Source organism: Convolutriloba macropyga, chromosome 5 (genome assembly GCF_964194025.1).
Source record: "Convolutriloba macropyga chromosome 5, txConMacr16.3, whole genome shotgun sequence".
NCBI lineage: Eukaryota > Metazoa > Xenacoelomorpha > Acoela > Convolutidae > Convolutriloba > Convolutriloba macropyga.
In genome coordinates this window covers 68,329,168-68,347,595 of record NC_134472.1, presented here as the reverse complement: position 1 = coordinate 68,347,595, position 18,428 = coordinate 68,329,168, and the positions used below count along the sequence as shown (strand labels likewise).

At 37.1% G+C, this 18,428-nt stretch overlaps 1 protein-coding gene across 1 annotated transcript in view; it reads right to left on the bottom strand.

Moving 5' to 3' along the window:
- Window positions 1–18,428, bottom strand: part of LOC142340477 (uncharacterized) — a 39,942-nt gene that overhangs the window by 19,339 nt on the left and 2,175 nt on the right. The window contains exons 2-4 of the mRNA XM_075391053.1: window positions 17,076–17,203; window positions 16,394–16,514; window positions 15,430–15,624 (exon numbers count right to left, since the gene is read on the bottom strand). Of these exons, the coding sequence (XP_075247168.1) occupies window positions 15,430–15,624; window positions 16,394–16,514; window positions 17,076–17,203 (444 nt within the window). The remainder of the gene's footprint in view (window positions 1–15,429; window positions 15,625–16,393; window positions 16,515–17,075; window positions 17,204–18,428) is intronic.

Here is an 18,428-nt window from a genome sequence, read left to right as displayed (position 1 = left end):
GTGGGATATAGCTGTTGTTAAATTACTTCAACTTGCATGTTGATAGGCAAAATAATGAATAACTATGCATTGAGAAGACAGAGAAAAAAAAACAAAGAACAAAAACCGCAAAATCCCTTCGAATTTTTTAATGGGAAAAGCATAACGGGAGGTAAAACAAAAATGGTCGCAATTAAATTCAATTATCCGAATGGTTACTGAACGAAGAACTTAATTTTGTGGTTACATATAGCCTTGCCTTAAGCAGAAGATTAAGGGATTAATGTAAACAAAAATAAGCATTAAAACTTTTAATTAATGTAAATTTAAGAAAAGTCCAGGAACGGGCCTCTAAATCTGGGATTCGCGAATGTATTGTGATACTAATTTAATTTCATTTAGCCACTTTGATTTTCATTAATTTAGGTTGTTATGCTTAGCCATTGGTACTTGATTAGAAAGATATGAGCGATAACTAAAACAATTCTAGAGAACTCGAACAAATTTAGCTAGTTATCAGGTTTTTCCGCAACTATCCACAAGCATCTGCAACAAAATAGCTTAGAATTCGTAAATATATTACTAAGACGTCTCTCAAAATCCCAATAAAGGCAATATAGGAAAAATTTTGTGAAAAATTTGCTAAAAATGGCAAAAGGTTGAATTTTCTTAAAGAGTAAGATGAAATAGAGCATACTTCTTTTAATTACAAAAATTAACAGCCCAAACAAAAACACAATAAGCATTTTTTACAAGCGTCCCATTAAGATTACGGAGTAAAAAAATTTGTGAAATAATTGTTTGAAAAAAGCAAATGAGCAAAAAATTACTTGCTGTGTTAAAATTTTTTCACAGCTCATTTTTCTCACTCTTTATAAAACATCGTTTTAAACAGAATAGTTGTCTGATTGCAGTTCAAATTTAGTGAGCAGTTTAACCTCGTCAAATTTAACACGTCCGAAATCCCTTGATTAGTTGCCTCTCCAACATTTTATTAAGAGAAACGTAATCTAATTGAAAACTATATTGCAGAGCTTTTGAGATTTTACACAGTAACACAACGAGCATTCCCAAACAAAAAAACAGGAGCAACAAAAAAACTAAACAATTATTTTTGATAAAGTGAAGGAAAACAAAGACAATCAGACAAAATTCAGATTACAAGATTCCTCTAATCAATCTTGTTTAAGATTTGATCTCAAACGCCTCTGTTACGAGTGTTCGCTTTCAATGTCGTGGTTTGCGGTGATTGTGGGTTATTCATCAATGAAACTTGCTTATTTCTGCTAAAACTTGGTTTTGAGGAAAAGAAAGATGTATTGTTTCTTTCAATGTCTGCTGCTACAATTGAAAAAGTGATATCAAGTCGTTAAAAAGATGAGGCAGTCAAGTTTACAACAATTGCGCAAACTAGCACCAACTAAAATTTCCATTAAGCGGGTTTTAAAATTAAACAAATGATTTCCAAAATTTTGAAATATTTGAGACATTTTGAAGATAAATGGATGTTTTTTGATTAAAAGGCGTCAATAAAAAAGATTTAATTTAAAATTACCACAAATGAATAAAAAATGGCTCCCTTAAGTTTTAGCTGCATCACTTTAACTGCATCACAAAATGGATACGCGCTAATAAGTCTATCTAATTAAAACCAAGAGATCCCTAGTGCATAAAATAGCGATTCATATAACATGAAAGGAATTGAAAACAAAACATCACAACGGCGAAAGCCAGCTCCAATTTTATTATAAAAATACGAAAAACATTTAGCAACTCAAAATTTACTTGAAACGCTCCTTCTCTTAACAAAATATAATGAAAAATCAGTTTGACATAACATTGAAGCGTGTTTTTTGAAGAAAACCACAAATGGTTGGAAAATTATCTCACTATTTATTTTCAGACCCCCAAAAATTGCTCTGCTTCAAAATCTACTTTAACAAAAAGATTTTGTTTTCTCGTCAACTTTTGAAATTCGCTCGTCAAAACTGTTGAAATTGTTTTTATTCTACTCTAAATTTTACATTTTGTAATCTCCCCCATCAGAATACATCTTACCAGCTGTCGCCTATTTAAAAAGTGAAATTAAATTAATTTCGCATTCAGAAGTTAGTTAGATTACTCAAATCAATTTTCCCTATTTGTTAAATTAGTTCATGATTTACATTATTGGCCATTCATCAATCTTTTAAAATTCTATAAAGTGCAGGCTTCCTTAAACACTATAATGTCTCTAATATACTGACTTGGCAAATGTGGTAGTTTTTAGGAAAGAAAATAAGTAAGGAAAGAAAATAATAACTCTTTCACGGAAAGTAGTTCTGTCAAGGGTGATTCAAGCAGCTTCTCAATTTGCTCAAGCAAATTTTAAAACGAATCTTTATTTTAAAAAATCTGGCTAAAAGCCAGAAAATCTTTCTTTCAATTATTCTAATAAAATAACCACAAACGAATCTAGAACATTTTGTGTATATAGCATAGAAACAAATTAACAAAGCAACTTGGGGGAGATAAGAACAGACAAATCCCATGAAAATAGTTGTTTCAGGTTGGTTCAAATTACTGTCGTTTATTTACCAAAAGAACTAAATCCTAAAAAAATGTCCCATTTCAATGTTCGAGAAATTTGTATAAAAATTTTCTATTTTTTTTATTTTTTCTACTCCAGAATATAATCTAAACAAGGCTAAAAAATTTTCAAACTTTATTTAAATTTTTTGAATTTTTATGAGAATTCATCAGTTTGAATGCAATATAAAAAGGATTGCAACATTATTAGGAACTCAAAAATTAAAGAAAGAGAGATATTTGAACCAAATCCAGTTAGCTATAAGTTGCCCTCAACAGCTAAGAGCAGCTAAATATGACAATGAGTGATATTGGCTTGTCTGCTGCAAGATTAAACTGATATTTTTGAATGAAAACATAAGGATAACTAAGCCGATCTGTTAAAATAAGACATCTTCTCACTTTTATGTTTTTAATTTTGATATTAGTGTTCTATTGACCAGTAAAAGAGTAATGAATCCTTAAATAAGTTTTAAGAGAAATAAACTGCTCTCTCTGTTTCCCGTTTGTATACAAAAAACAGAAAAACTGGATCTTGATTTGACAAACCCTTTTGAAAATTACTAGAAAAGTGAAATTGATCTTCTGAAATACTAAGCCAAATCATACCGAAAACATGTCACAACTTATAAGGTATCCTATTTAAACAATTCCGATAAAAAATGAGATCAACTCAAAATTTGCTTAAATAAAAACCCAACGCTTCGAAGTTTTTGCAATTTTCGAAGCCCACCTTTTTTCACTCTAATTTTCAATGTTTATCAAAAGAACTTAAGCCGCTCAACTTTTTAAATTTTTTATTAATTGTGATAAAAAATAGCCGCACAAAAATCACTCTATTAGTGAAACCTTATAGGGAAATAACTTTGGAATGTGCTCAAAGTAACTGCTAACCTAGTCTGCTGTTAATGGCTCAATTATTTCAAAACTATTTATCACAAAAAAAAACAGAAATTGACAAAGGACGTCTTATTTAATAATAAGTGTTTTCCAATTGGAAAATCAAATTTGATGACTTATTGATACCCTAATTGACTTGTAATTGCCGGCAGATTTAGTGATACGGTTTACGTTCAATCAAGATCCAACAACTTTAGATAAAAAAAACATAGCCACGATAGACGCTTCGGGCCTTCCATGAATTGATACAACTAAAGAGTTTAGATAGACAGATCCCCACCAATCCTTTAATAGATCACTAGACTTTTGGGTTAGCTTTGGACTGTCATTTTCATGAGACACATAAGCTCTATAAGGAGAAAGCCCTAATAGGACTTTTCAAAATTAGGATCTTTTCCGTTTGTCCCCTCTCAGCTTAGTTGGCGCATATTATTTGCACCCCCCCCCAGATGCACGTGCAATATTTTTTACATAATGACTTACTATGTAATGACACGAGCTCTGTAACTGGGGGGCACATAACGTTCTGGGGGCACAAGCGCAGAAGATCCCAAAAGTAGTATTCGAAATCAAAAAATCAAGACTCCAATAATCAAGAATAGGGGCATATATGTTTGGCGCTAATTAGATGCACACTAAAACCTTTAAAAAGTAAATGTTCTTAAAATTTAAAGTTCCATGAGTGAGTTCAGTAGTCATATTTTTGATTGAGCTAAGTCATTGGAAAAGTCAATTCCAAGAAGTCAGGGTAAGACAAAACAAAAATCTATTAGACGAAGTAAAAAAACATAGCAGGACAATTCCTGACGTACAATTCAAAAATTTTTCATTGACTAAACAAAACACTATACCTAGAACAGATAATGAGTGAATTGGGAAAACCATTTCTAAAAAAAATCAGATCCAAAGAATATAGAAAAAACAGAAAATCGATTTCAAAATGCCGCATGTGAACAAAAAAACCACTAGGGAGAAAAGTAAGTTTGGTTCAAACAAAAAACTAGGCAAAAATGAACTATCAATGGACTGAGAAAACCATTTAGAAAAAAAATCCGATCCAAAAAATCGGAAAACCAGTAAAAATCAAAATGAAATTGCCGAATGTGAACAAAAAAACAGCAGCAAGAAAGCGAAATTTTGTTCAAACACCGTTTTCTCACTCTACTTTAAATTTGGAGCAATAAAAATTCACGCTGCAAAACTACTCGCTTTTTCGCTCCACTTCCTGTTTCGGCGTGACCAAAATCACTACTCCAATTTGACTTCAAAAATCATGAAAATAGAAAAGATCTTAAAAAAAACATAGCCGGAAGAATTCCGGAAACGACTCGAAAGATAAAATCGCCCACACTTAAGAATAAAGAACTGGAACAACTTTTATGAACCCCGAACATCCACAAGTGCAATAAAAAATTTAAGGAAGAACGGCATTCAAAAACAAAATGAACAAAAAAAATAGAAAAACTTAATGAGTTGTTTTCAATAGTACAAGGAAACATAAAGCCGAATAAAGTTCCTTTGCAATTAGAGCAATGAAAAGCTCACAAAACAAAGGGCAAGTCAAAATAGGTTAAGAAACTTGTCTAAGACTGAAAATAAAAGAGAAAAACTGCAAAAAAATAAGAAAAATGTTGTAAAATCTCTCAACTTTTCTGTCAATTTTCATTTGAAAAAAATTTTTTTTACCCCGAAAACTTTAATCAATTGGCGTCTGAGTATTCCTTACGTAACAGGCTTCTATTCAAATCTTACTTAAAGCATTGAAACAAAAAAACAGGCAAGAAATCATTAATTTTCCTCTAAAAATCTGCAAAAACTGATCAAAAACCTCCAAATTAGCATTAAACTCAAATTAACAAGTTGAAACCTTCAATTCTCATCAATACCAGATTAAAACTAATACATTATCATAATCAGAACTTATAATCATCAAATTTTGCAAAAAACTGCTTTGAAAAGCCGCACGTGAACAAAAAAATTTCGCTCGCTTAGAGAAAATTTTTTCACGCATCAATTTCTCGCTCTCTCAAAAACAGCGGTATGAACAAAAATCACTCCCTTTTCACTCCGCTCTTCCTTTTTGTTCAGCACCAAAATCACAACAATTTTTTTGACGTGTTTCATTTCCCGCTTCAAAATTCACTCCAATAAAATTGATTTAAAAAAAACATAGCCGGAAGAATTCGGGAAGCGACTCGAAGTGGAAATCCATTTAAAGGCCATCCAACTACTCATCAGGCAAAACGTGCCTCCACTAAATTATGATTATTTTGAATCAATACAATAAAACAAAAAAGAAAACAAAAATCAAATCTGTTAAAGTGTGATGGAAAATCTGATCAAATTTTGTTGTAAATTGAAATCCTCAAAATCACTATCACTACCAAAATTACTTCATCAAGGCAGGTATTACGTACCAAAACCACTAATGAAATTTTTGAAAATACCTAAGGCCAAATCATGAAAAAACAACTTGCACTAAAAAACTGGAAAAATTGAAAAAAAAAGTTTAATATTACAAAAGCATAAAAATCTAAAGAAAAATTACTCTCAGCCAATAGGCTATCCAGCTGGTCGCAAAATGATTGGCAAGTCATAATAAGCAAAGAAACTTGTCTAAAAAACAGAAAAAATCGAAAAACTGCGAAAAATTGAAAAAAATATTCCCGATTATCGCCATTTTTTGTCATATTTCTCAACATAAAGTTAATTCAAATACGCAAAACTGTACCCAAACGTTATTTAAAAAACTTGCCAAGTAGAAGGTGTCTTTTCAATACCCATCGTTAAAAAATCGCTAAAACTAGTCCAAAAATCAGCGAAATACATGAAAAACCTCCGAATTAGCATAAATTTCGTACGAATTTCCAGAAATCTGCAAACCACTACAAGTACTTCCAGACTAAAAATGAAAAAATATAAAAATGCCGCACGTGAACAAAAAGTTTCGCTCGCTTACAGAATTTTTTTTCACACCTCGACTCGAATTTCTCGCTCTCTAGAAAATAGCGATATGAACAAAAACCACTCTCTTTTCGTTCCGCTCTTCATTTTTGTTCAGCACCAAAATCACTCCAATTTGTTTTCAAGTGTTTCATTTCCCGCTTCAAAATTCATGCCAATAAAATTGATTACAGAAAGGACTTCTCCAATACTCCTCTTCGAGTCGTAAAAAAGACTTCTCCAATACTCCTCTTCGAGTCGTATAAAGACAGCGCCCCAATACAATTCAAGTTCTTTGAATTGTAAATAAAAATACAATTCAAAATTTTTTCTCTTAAGACGTTGTCTTTTATTGTGATACCGGCGGCTAACAAAACAACAGAATACAACAATGTAGGGCAATATAAAGAGAAGAAAGAAAATAGTTATAATTTTAAAAATTCTCTATCTTGTCTATAAAAACTCGCTCTGCAAAAAATCAAGCGTCTATTCTTCGTAATAAAATCTACCACGTGCTAGAAATTTTTCCAAAACAGAAAGCATTGAACCAAAATTTTTTATAATTTAACCAGAGTTTCCTTAAATCAGTTTTTTTAAAGAATCAGAAATCAATCAAACCGAAGGTTTGCAAAACTGCGAACAAAAATTCAACTTCTAAACGTTCAAACCTCGAAATGAGAAACAATTGGTCAAAATTGCATCGCTGTTGTGATAAGTGCATAAATTTGCCAATATGCTTCTAAACGTAAAATTATTGCTGTAATATGTGATAAAAGTCGCTTGGGCGAAAAGTTGAAACTGTTATGCTACTTGAATAAATCACACCAGAAAAAAAACTTCACATTTGCCTTTCTGCTTTTCTCCTCTCTCTCTCTCTCTTTCTCTCTCTCTCTCTCTCTCTCTTCTCTCTCTCTATCTCTTCTCTCTCTCTCTCTCTCTCTCTCTCTCTCTCTCTCTCTCTCTCTCTCTCTCTCTCTCTTTCTCTCTCTCTTCTCTCTCTCTCTCTCTCTCTCTCTCTCCTCTCTCTCTCTCTCTCTCTCTCTCTCTCTCTCTCTCTCTCTCTCTCTCTCTCTCTCTCTCTCTCTCTCTCTCTCTCTCTCTCTCTCTTTCTCTCTCTCTCTCACTCTGTCTCAAAAGTAGGTAGGAACTATGCGTCATCTATTGTTGGAGCTGAGCTTAAGGAATAACAAAATTGCGTAGGACGAAAACTATTACTGTGTTCTATTTTTATCCCAATTATCCATCCCCCTAGCGAGGAAAATGTGTATAGCAAATCAGAAACAGCCGCGTATGCCACGTCAGCAGAAAAATTGTTAACAAACTGAACAAAAATAAGAACTCATAACAATCTCAATATCTTGTTAGCCTAGCAACTCGAGCTAGCAAATAAACTCAGCAATAAAAATGTTGGAATAATTTAGTCTTGAGCAGTATATTTGTTACTGTGTCTTGCTAAAACCAAACCCTTGTGCAGTATATTTGTTAAATTTATACTGTGTTTTGATAACAAAAATTTGCCTTGAGCAATATTCTATCAAATATTGTGTCTTGTATCGAAAACGTCTCGAGCAGTGAATTCAATTTTCTGTGTCCTGATTTCCAGTCTTCAACTCGTGAGTACTCTGCGAAAATCGCAACGCACACACACACACACCCAGGATTAAGTTAGAAACCAATTTTTCATAACACTTCTTAATAATATATTTTTGCCTTTGATTTGTTTTATCAAAACGATTGAACTGGTAAACATAAAGAGATCCCGTATTGTGTGATCTGTGGACCCAGTTCAATTGAGAAAAAAATCCAAAACTAAATTAGTCAAATTAGTTAATGCAACGGTAAGTACAGCAGAGCGGATAAACAGTTACAAAAGCAAACTGCATCAAAGAAGTATCTGGACAGATTTTGTAACCACTCAGAACGACCTTGGCGGTGTAAAACTTTCTTTGTGAAACAAAAGGAGAGCAGCCGTTACATTTGGTCCACCGAACCGGACAGTGGAATAAACTGCTGTCCAACCCAACAGTCGAAGTGACGAAAACATCGACGAACGAGAACAAAACTCAACGAGCAATTCAGCAACGCAAAGCCAATTAGGCAAAGCAGATAGGAACGTTGAAAAGCATAACTCAATCAAAGCAAACAAACAAAGGAGCTGTAGAGATTCAAGCTGCAGTCCCGAAGTACACAAGAAGTGACTCCGTCACAGAGTCAAAGCGTTTTGGATCGACAGATCAACAACTTGCGAAACAACTGGATTGAGAAGCAGGAAGAAGGTTTTGAGCTCATTAAGAATCGAGATCGACCAAGCAAGCTCAAGACTCTTTATCAGCAGATACTGCAATTGGACGACAGCGTTCAAAAACTCGTGAATAAGAAAGCTGAGACTCTCCGAGACCCAGATATTTCCTTAAAACGCAAACTTGAGACAGAAAAAAACTTTCAGTATTTGAACGCAGAGTGGTTACCGTATATCCACGGAGAGACAAACATGTCAAGCCAGCAAAGCCAGTCAACTCTTCATGCCAATGAAGAGCAACCGCCTGTGAATAATGTGCATCAGTTAGAACAAAACGTTGGAATTCCAGAGTTTAACCAAAACCATGATAGCACAAGCTATGCAACGACGAATACCTTTACACGAATCGCGCAGATAATCAACCAGGATACAGAAAACGTTTCGGAAACATCTTCAGTGAAACGTCGGGTTGAAGAAAGAATAAAGGAATTTGAAATTGAATTTGAAAGAAAGTTGCAAATCGAACGAGCCCAATTTGATCGAAAGAGGTTGGAGCTAGAAATGCAAATGAAAGAACTAGAGATGCAACATCAGCTTCGGCAAAAGGAGCGAGACCTAGAGCACCAATTGCAAAGAACAGCAATGGAGAAAGATGACTTACGTTCTCAATCGACTAAGGCGCGTGACAAGTCACTTTTCAGGTGGACCCCAAAAGGGAGAGATGTCTCGGAGTGGGCGAATTCGATGAACAACACGCAAACACCAATTCGACCAAGAGCTCGCTTCGACGTCAGCCGTTAACGAAATCAGCATAGGCATTACCCATGGTACCCAAACTCTTGTGAACGCTCAGTAAGTGCTGAAGAGCGGGATATATCGCCGATAGCTGGAAGGCACTACAACACTGGACATTCAAGCAGTAGTTAACCAAAATTGAGGTTGAAAAATTTTGAGGGAAACCCGTTGGAGTGGCCTGAGTGGTCTAGCATGTTCATAGCAACAGTAGGTAAACGCATGATTCCCGACTCAGAGAAAATGACCTATTTGAAGACACTGCTAACAGGCAAAGCAAAATCTGCAATCTCGGGAATGGGCTATTCTGGACTGTTTTATAGTGCTGCCTGGAACATTTTAGAAAGAAAATTTGGAAGACCGCATGTAATTATAGATGCGCAGCTCGAGAGCCTACGAAAAGCTAATCAAGTGAAACCTCGTGATTCAACCAGCCTGAATAATTTTTCTGTTATTGTATCTAACTTCGTGAACGTGCTCAAAGAGTACAAACATATTGGTGATTTGCAATCAAGTTCGACATTGTATATGGCAGTTGATAAGCTACCTCAAGTTCTTAAAGCAAAATGGTGGTTCTACGTCGATGACAAAGACGAGGACTGGCCTGATCTAATCATGTTTGAAAAATGGCTATCACGAATGACATTCGTGCATGAAGGGTTTTCATCGTTTAAAGGGGAACAGAAAGAAGAAGACCGACGCAACACCAATAGAGGAGAACGACTCTCGAACACATCGAACTTCAGTGCAAGTTCAAATCCGCAAGAAACCAAGCAGACGCAAAACAACCACTGTCCACTAGCGGATGGCACTCATAAAATATGGAACTGTCCAATATTTAAGAATATGAATGTCACCGATCGCTATGCAGCAGTGAGAAAAGAACGCTTATGTTATGGATGTCTGGGGAAAGGGCATGCAATCAAAGGTTGTAAAGTCCACCCGCGCGGTATTAATGGATTTACCAAAAAGCACAACAGACTGCTACACTCAGAAAACCAAATGGACGAGGATAGTCACGCAGTTAAGGTAAGCCCAGCAACAATCAACCAGAGTAACCAAGTTCCTAGTTTTCTTCAAGTAGTTCCGGTATCGGTTCAGAGTGGTGGTAACAGGTTGACTACCAACGCTTTCCTCGATAGTGGTTCAACAGTATCGTTCATCGATCAAAGCGTTAAGGATCAACTATAAGCCAAAGGCACGGACGTTACCTTGAACATAGCTGGCATACATGGGACGCAAGATTTGAGGACAGAGATGGTTCCTATCACAATAAAGGGACTACATTCAAAGGTGCATTCGATTGAAGCGTTTGCACACCCATCAATCTTGTTGGGAAACACAACATATGATTACAAGGAACTGAAGAACAAATTCAGACACCAGAATGTTCTCACTAACAGAGCATTCAACCTGATGGAAGTAGGCATCATACTTGGACAGGATGCCTACGAAAATCAACGTCCATTGGACCATAAGATTGGAACAGGAAGTGAGCCTTTTGCCGTCTTAACAGAATTAGGATGGGTAGTCAGTGGTCCCATGACAGAAAAGAAAAGTCAAAATGTTTGTCAATTTGCCTTCACAGAAGATGTGAAAGTGGCAGAAAATATCCAATCAGTGTGGGACATAGAAACCTATGCTTCCAAAATAAATGTAAGTCAATCAAAGAAAGAGCAGCAAGCTCGGAAATTTCTAGAGAGCACGACAAAGTTTACAGGCGAGCAGTACGAAGTGGGCATGCTCTGGAGTGAACCAGAACCCAATCTCCCAAACAACTACGGCTCAGCCATGGGTCAGCTCTACTCACTGGAACGAAGATTCCAACGAGACCCAAATTTAAAGGACTTGTATCAACAGTCAATTGATACAGATCTTGAAAAGGGATTTGCGAAGATCCTTGGCAAATCGGAAGTCAAAGGCACTTTCGGAAAGGAATGGTATTTGCCACACCATCCAGTACTAAACCCCAACAAACCGGGTAAAGTTCGCCGTGTTTGCAACGCTGCAGCAAAATAAAAAGGACGTATGCCTAAATGGTGACAAGTTGTTAGCCGGAGCCGATCTGCTACACGGTTTGATCGGAACAATATTCAGATTTCGATGAGGACCAATTGCCTTAACCGCAGATATTGAATCAATGTTTCTTCAAGTGCAAGTTCCTGATCGAGACAAAGGCTGCTTGAGATTCCTGTGGCGACCAACAATGAAAGAACCTGTGCAAATTTACGAGTATCAGCGTCATGTTTTCGGAGCAAAGAGTTCACCAACATGTGCCAACTACGCTCTGAAGCAAGTAGCGATCGATAACGAAGACGAGTTCCCAATTGCAGGAAAAACAATCCAAAACAACTTCTACATGGACGATTTTATCAAGTCAGTCGAAACACCTGAAGAAGCAATCAAGGTTTTCAAACAACTGCAACCTCTTTTCTCAAAACATGGATTTGAACTGAAGAAGTGGATCACCAACAGCGACGTGGTAACCAACGCAATCCCAGAGGACTTAAGATCAATAGATCAATCAGCAAAACAAAGCAGGTTGAAGTAGAACCCAGCCAGGAAGGGTCATCGGTGCTTGGGCTTCAGTGGACGATTACCGATGATAGTCTACAGGTTTGTAGAGGTACAAGCAAAGAAGTTGAGACCCCAATCACCCAAAGGAAGATCTTATCTCTAGTTTCTTCAGTGTTTGGTCCTCTTGGACTGTTTGCACCATTCAGTGTCCATATGAGACGACTCCTGAAGAGCATCTGGACCAAAAATGGACAACATTGGGACAACTCAGTAGAACCTAACGAAGAAGAAGAGTTTCTGAATTGGAAAGACCAGCTCCCAGAAGTAGCAGAAACCAGCATTGATAGAAGATACTTCAGCACAGCCAAGGACAAATGGGAACTTCATGTGTTTGCCGACGCATCTGAAGACACAATGTGCGCAGTGGCATACCTACGTTCAAAGCCCAAAGAATACTCAGCAGACTTAGCATTTGTAATTGGAAAGTGCCGAGTCGCACCGATGCGACACCTTTCCATACCACGCTTGGAACTACAAGCAGCAGTGATGGCGGTGAGACTTAAAGAACAGATAGTGAAGGAACACGAATCGAAGATTCACAGTTGTAACTTTTGGACAGACTCCACTACTGTTCTGCGATGGATTCATAGCTCCCACCGTAAGCAACAGGTGTTTGTTGCAAACAGAGTGGCTGAGATTTTGGATACAACTAATGTTTCACAGTGGAATCATGTGAGTGGTATTAACAACCCAGCTGACATCGGGACACGAGCGATCAATGTTGACGAACTTAAGAGAAGCGAATGGCTCAATGGGCCGGCCTGGTTGAAGCAACGAGAGAACGAATGGCCTGAACGGTTGAATTTACATTTGCTTCAGACGAACAAAATGACGAAATGGTCTTCTCAGCAAAGGTTGAAGAGAAGAAGGCGATGATTCAGTGGGACGATTTAGCAGTTTCAATCGACTGGTAAATACAATGGCGTACGTACAGCGCGTATTTATAAAACACAAACCGGCAACAAAAACACTAAGTGTTGAAGAAAGAGAGGGTGCACAAGCAAGCATCTTCAGACCACTGCAGCGAGAACAGTTTGCTGAAGAGATGAAATCTCTCAAGGCTGAAAAGGAAATTCCAAAAAACAGCAAAATCCTCCAGTTTTCACCATTCATTGACCAGCCATGACTTATTCGTGCCCAGGGCAGAATAGGTAAAAGTCAATTGAACTTCGAAACCAAGCTTCCAATACTGTTACATTGGAAGCACCATGTAGTTGAATTATTCTTGCAAAATGAACATAAGAATAATCATCACGAAGGTACTGAACATGACAGAAACCTAGTTCAGCAGAAATTCTGGATCCTAGGCATACGAAATGCTTTGAGATAGATCAAAAACAAATGCATTGGATGTCGAAAAGGAAGAGCCCAAAAAGGCACCAGTAATGGCAGATCTACCTGAAGAACGATTAGTCGCATCAACAGTATTTTCGAATGTGGGCGTAGACTATTTCGTACCATTCACAGTAAAAATTGGTCGAAGAAACGAAAAGCGTTGTTGCTGTCTATTCACATGCCTCACTGTACGTGCGGTAAAAATAGGGATTGTACCAACACTAGACACTGATTGTTGTCTGAACGCAATTATGCGATTCATTGCACGAAGAGGCAAACCGGTCAAAATGATTAGCGATAACGGGACAAACTTCGTTGGAGCTGAAAAAGAACTGGCAGAGTACATAGCAGCATGGAACAAGGTGCGAATTGAAGAACATCTGATTCAACAAGGTATCAGATGGAAGTTCAACCCACCAGCAGCACCACACTTTGGAGGAGTGTGGGAAAGACTGGTTAGGAGTTGCAAGAAGGCAATATACGCAGTGCTGGGCAATCGATCAGTCACGGAGGATGTTCTGTCAACCAAGATGTGTCTTGTTGAACAGACGCTGAATGCTAGACCGCTGACACAAGTCAGTTCTGATGCTACCGATTTAGAAGCTATTACTCCAAACCATTTCCTACTTGGCAACAAGAAACTTTGTTTACCGTATCTATCAGGTGCAGAGCAATTGGTTGATCATAGAAAGCTCTTCCGACAAACACAAGCTTACGCAGACCTCATCTGGGACAGATTCCGTAAAGAATACTTGCCAACGTTGAATAGTCGAAAGAAATGGCAGACCGCAACGGACAGAAGTCTTCAGCAGGGTGATCTTGTGTGGTTAGTGGAAGACAGTGACAAACGTGGATATTACAATCTGGGTCGAACAGCCGAAACCTTTGAAGGGTTCGACGGAGTGATTCGATCAGCGAAAATCCGAACAAAGGATGGATACTACAAGAGGCCCGTAGTGAAGCTCGCTCCAGTACTACCAACTGACGATGATGTTTTCACGAAGGAAAACAGGGCCGGCGATGTTGGAGATGAGCTTAAGGAATAACAAAATTGCGTAGGACGAAAACTATTACTGTGTTCTATTTTTATCCCAATTATCCATCCCCCTAGCGAGGAAATTGTGTATAGCAAATCGGAAACAACCGCGTATGCCACGTCAACAGAAAAATTGTTAACAAACTGAACAAAAATAAGAACTCATAACAATCTCAATATCTTGTCAGCCTAGCAACTCAAGCTAGCAAACAAACTCAGCAATAAAATTGTTGAAATAATATAGTCTTGAGCAGTATATTTGTTACTGTGTCTTGCTAAAACCAAACCCTTGAGCAGTATATTTGTTAAATTTATACTGTGTTTTGATAACAAAAATTTGCCTTGAGCAATATTCTATCAAATATTGTGTCTTGTATCGAAAACATCTCGAGCAGTGAGTTCAATTTTCTGTGTCCTGATTTCAAGTCTTCAACTCGTGAGTACTCTGCGAAAATCGCAACACACACACACACTCAAGATTAAGTTAGAAACCAATTTTTCGTAACACTTCTTAGGCATATATTTTTGCCTTTGATTTGTTTTATCAAAACGATTGAACTGGTAAACATAAAGAGATCCCGTATTTTGTGATCTGTGGACCCAGTTCAATTGAGAAAAAATCCAAAACTAAGTTAGTCAAATTAGTTAATGCAACGGTAAGTATAGCAGAGCGGATATACAGTTACAAAAGCAAACTGCATCAACGAAGTATCCGGACAGATTTTGTAACCACTCAGAACGAACTGGGCGGTGTAAAACTTTCTTTGTGAAACACAAGGAGAGCAGCCGTTACATCTATTTTGACTTTTGTTTAGCGATCGAACGAGAAGTCACCTATTACCACAGATCACCAATAGGTCACTATTACTCTTTTCAGGAGAAAACAGCAGTATCATTTTAAAGCACTTTATCTCGATTAAAACTGTCTAAAGTTCTACTTATAAAGAATGAGCGACTGACTATTTGAAAATAATATACCGTGAATTATGAGAAACTTTCAAAGTGGAAAGTTGAAACAGAAGACTGGGAGGAGTTTACTTTCTCTTATGACTGTTGTTACCTTTGTTCTTGACTCTGCTGAGGTGGTGCAGGCCATGCCCCCGCATTCCCAGGGTCATCCTCCTCTCTGGGGTCTGTGATCTTGTTCCTGCCCCAGAACCTGGCATCCCCGTGTCCATACTTGCCGTCTATCTTCTTGTATAGGTAGCTTGAATGGTGCATTTCCAGCTGGTTGCCAGGGAGTGCCCCGTGACATCTAAAGAACAGGGAAGTCTAGAAAAGCTTTTAAAGATTACCGTTATTCTTCAAACCGACTCCGTCGCGTTATTTTAATGGGTTATTGTCAATACAATAATTTTAGGATCTATTCTGTTTGGCCCCCCATTGTTACAAATTATATGTTGTTACATATATAGCACGTTACTATGTAAGAAAATACCACGTGCTCCTGGGGGGGGGGGGGGCGTAAAAAATATAAGATTACTAAGGTGGGGGCCCAAAACAGAATGGATCCTAACTTTGTTTAACATGATACATATATTTGGATTTTTCCAGGAAGTGATAATCTGGCCATAATCTGCCACTACAAGGTGTTATCTGATAGAACCTGCTAGAATTACGTGCAACCTGATAGAAAGTGGGGAAGTCTGCAGCGGCAACATGTTTCATATTCCGATCGGATTTCAGATCCATTTTTAGGTGGGAGCTTTGACAACGAAGCTTCAAGACAAGAATGGAAAGCAGAAGGCTGAGTAAGTTTAAAATTTTATGAAAAAAAAATGTCATTTTCCCTGTGAATTGGACAAGAATGGAAGCCAAGACTGGAAGCAGAGTTATAAGGCTGAGTAAGTTTATAAGTTTAGGAACAAAATTTTTCTCTGTGAACTGGTATGTGAATATTTGTCCTTTTTAATTGAAATTAAAACTATGGCAAAATAGGCAGTTTAAAATTTGTGAGCCTAATCAGTAAGTTTCTCGATCCAAATGTTTATGGCCCTATATTAAGTCAACTTCTGATAGATTACCTTGATATTGGGTTCGCTTCTTTGATTGTGAGGTTCATTGAGCCTACTGCCGCGTTAGCCTCTTGCTGTGCAACAGAAGCTCCGCCATATTCATCATTCATCACAGTGAAGGCTGCTGGCTCTACAGAACAAGCTTTCTGCCAAATGAAGTTCGCAAATCAATAGCAATTTTCCCAGGTTGAGAAGTCAATCAAATGAAAAGACGAATTAAGTCGAGGTTGACGGGTATGGAATGGGGGGGGGGGGGGATAAATAAAGAGAGCGCTGGAAAGGATTGCTCGATTTCAAACTTTATGAATACGTTTTAATTAGGCGACCGATTCTTGAGAAGAAGGCCGTCAACGTTGTAAAACACAATATTTCATTTCTGACTATTTAGTTTAAAATTCAAATTAATACCAAGAAACCCTTTTTTTGGCAAATTACATTCAAACAATTTCTGAAAAGGTTCTACCGCTGGCGATATATTCAAATGCCATTTCATCAGATTAGCAGAGTTGAATCTTTTCCTTTTGTGCCCCCCCCCCCCCCCCACGACGGCACCCCCGACGCACGTGGTATATTTTTACATAATGATTTATCATGTATTGGCACTTGATTTGTAACTGGGGGCTGAACAACGTACTGGGGTGGAGGGGGGGGGGGGGGGGGTTGCAAACGGAAAAGATCCGCAAAGTTTTACCTGTATATCTTTTTCGTGGAGAGAATGGGTCCCTGAGTGCATAGTTGTCACCCACTCTAGATGTGAAGAAAGTTTGCCCGTTGGAGTAGCCCGCATTCTCGGCAGCAACTCTCGGATCTCCGGAAAACCTATACAAATCAATCCCAGTAAAATAATGAAGTTGAAATAAAATTTTTGCTAACAAAAGCTTCAATTTTCAAATAATTTAACAGTTTTCCGAGAAGCTACTCACTCACTGTGAAGAAACTTTCATGAAATTTTCACTGTGAAGAAATTTTCAAGAAATTTTTATGAAATTTTCAACAATTCTCTCTTAATCATCAAAAATAGTTGAAATTTAAAATTGTTCTTATTCTGCTGAATGATTGAGGATTAAAGTTATTAAATCCAGTAACTTCATGCATTAATGTAGTATTATCCATCATTTGATAATGAAACTTTATAATTTACAGATGATAGATTGCCTGAAATTAGATTCAAAATTGACGTAGAAGCCTTTAGTTTAAAAAATTAATACTCGAACCGCGGAAAAAAGTTGCGAACCATACAAACCGAATTTCTATATTCAAATTCTTTAACTATTATTATTTTCCGACCAAAATGAAATAAAACATTAATTTTCAATCAATAAACTTCAATTGGATCATTTCCGTTTGATCCCCCAGTACGTTATGCAACCCTAAGTTACAGAATACGTGCCATTACATAGTAAATCATTATACAAAATATGGCACGTGCGTCTTGCGGGTGCAGGCATAAACGAAAAAGACCCGTTTAATTAACCAGCGTGGGTGACTCTTATGTTTTTCTCTTAGAGCATATATTCTCATTTTGTTTTAGTTAAGAGTACACAGCTCGTTTATTTAAGTGACGCAAGTCATATTTGATTGAATTATCAGTCATACCAATGGGGTAACAAAGGACGTCACGCACTAACTCAGTTGAACGGTGGTATGAAAACGGAGTGGTAACGGAGTTATGAAAAAGAACGCGAATAGAGAAGAAGCCGAAAAAAAAACAGAGCAGCAAAAATACTGATTCATTATTTTAAAAAATTTACTATCAAAAAGCCCCAATGTCAACCATCAGAGAAAGGAAAACCTTTTGATAATCAATGCTGTATACAACCTCGTGTACGCAAAAAAATATTAAATTATCTAAAATTAATCTGAATTAAAAAAAAAAGTTTTCCCCCAAAAATAGTGTTGCCAAATTGCCAAAAAGCCCAAAACCAGCAAGTTAAAAAGGCATTCAACCTATACATCAGAATACCATTCAAACCAATTTTTATGCCCCTGTATGACCAAGTAACAAAAACAAAAGACATTGAGAGGGAGGGTTAATCACATGGTT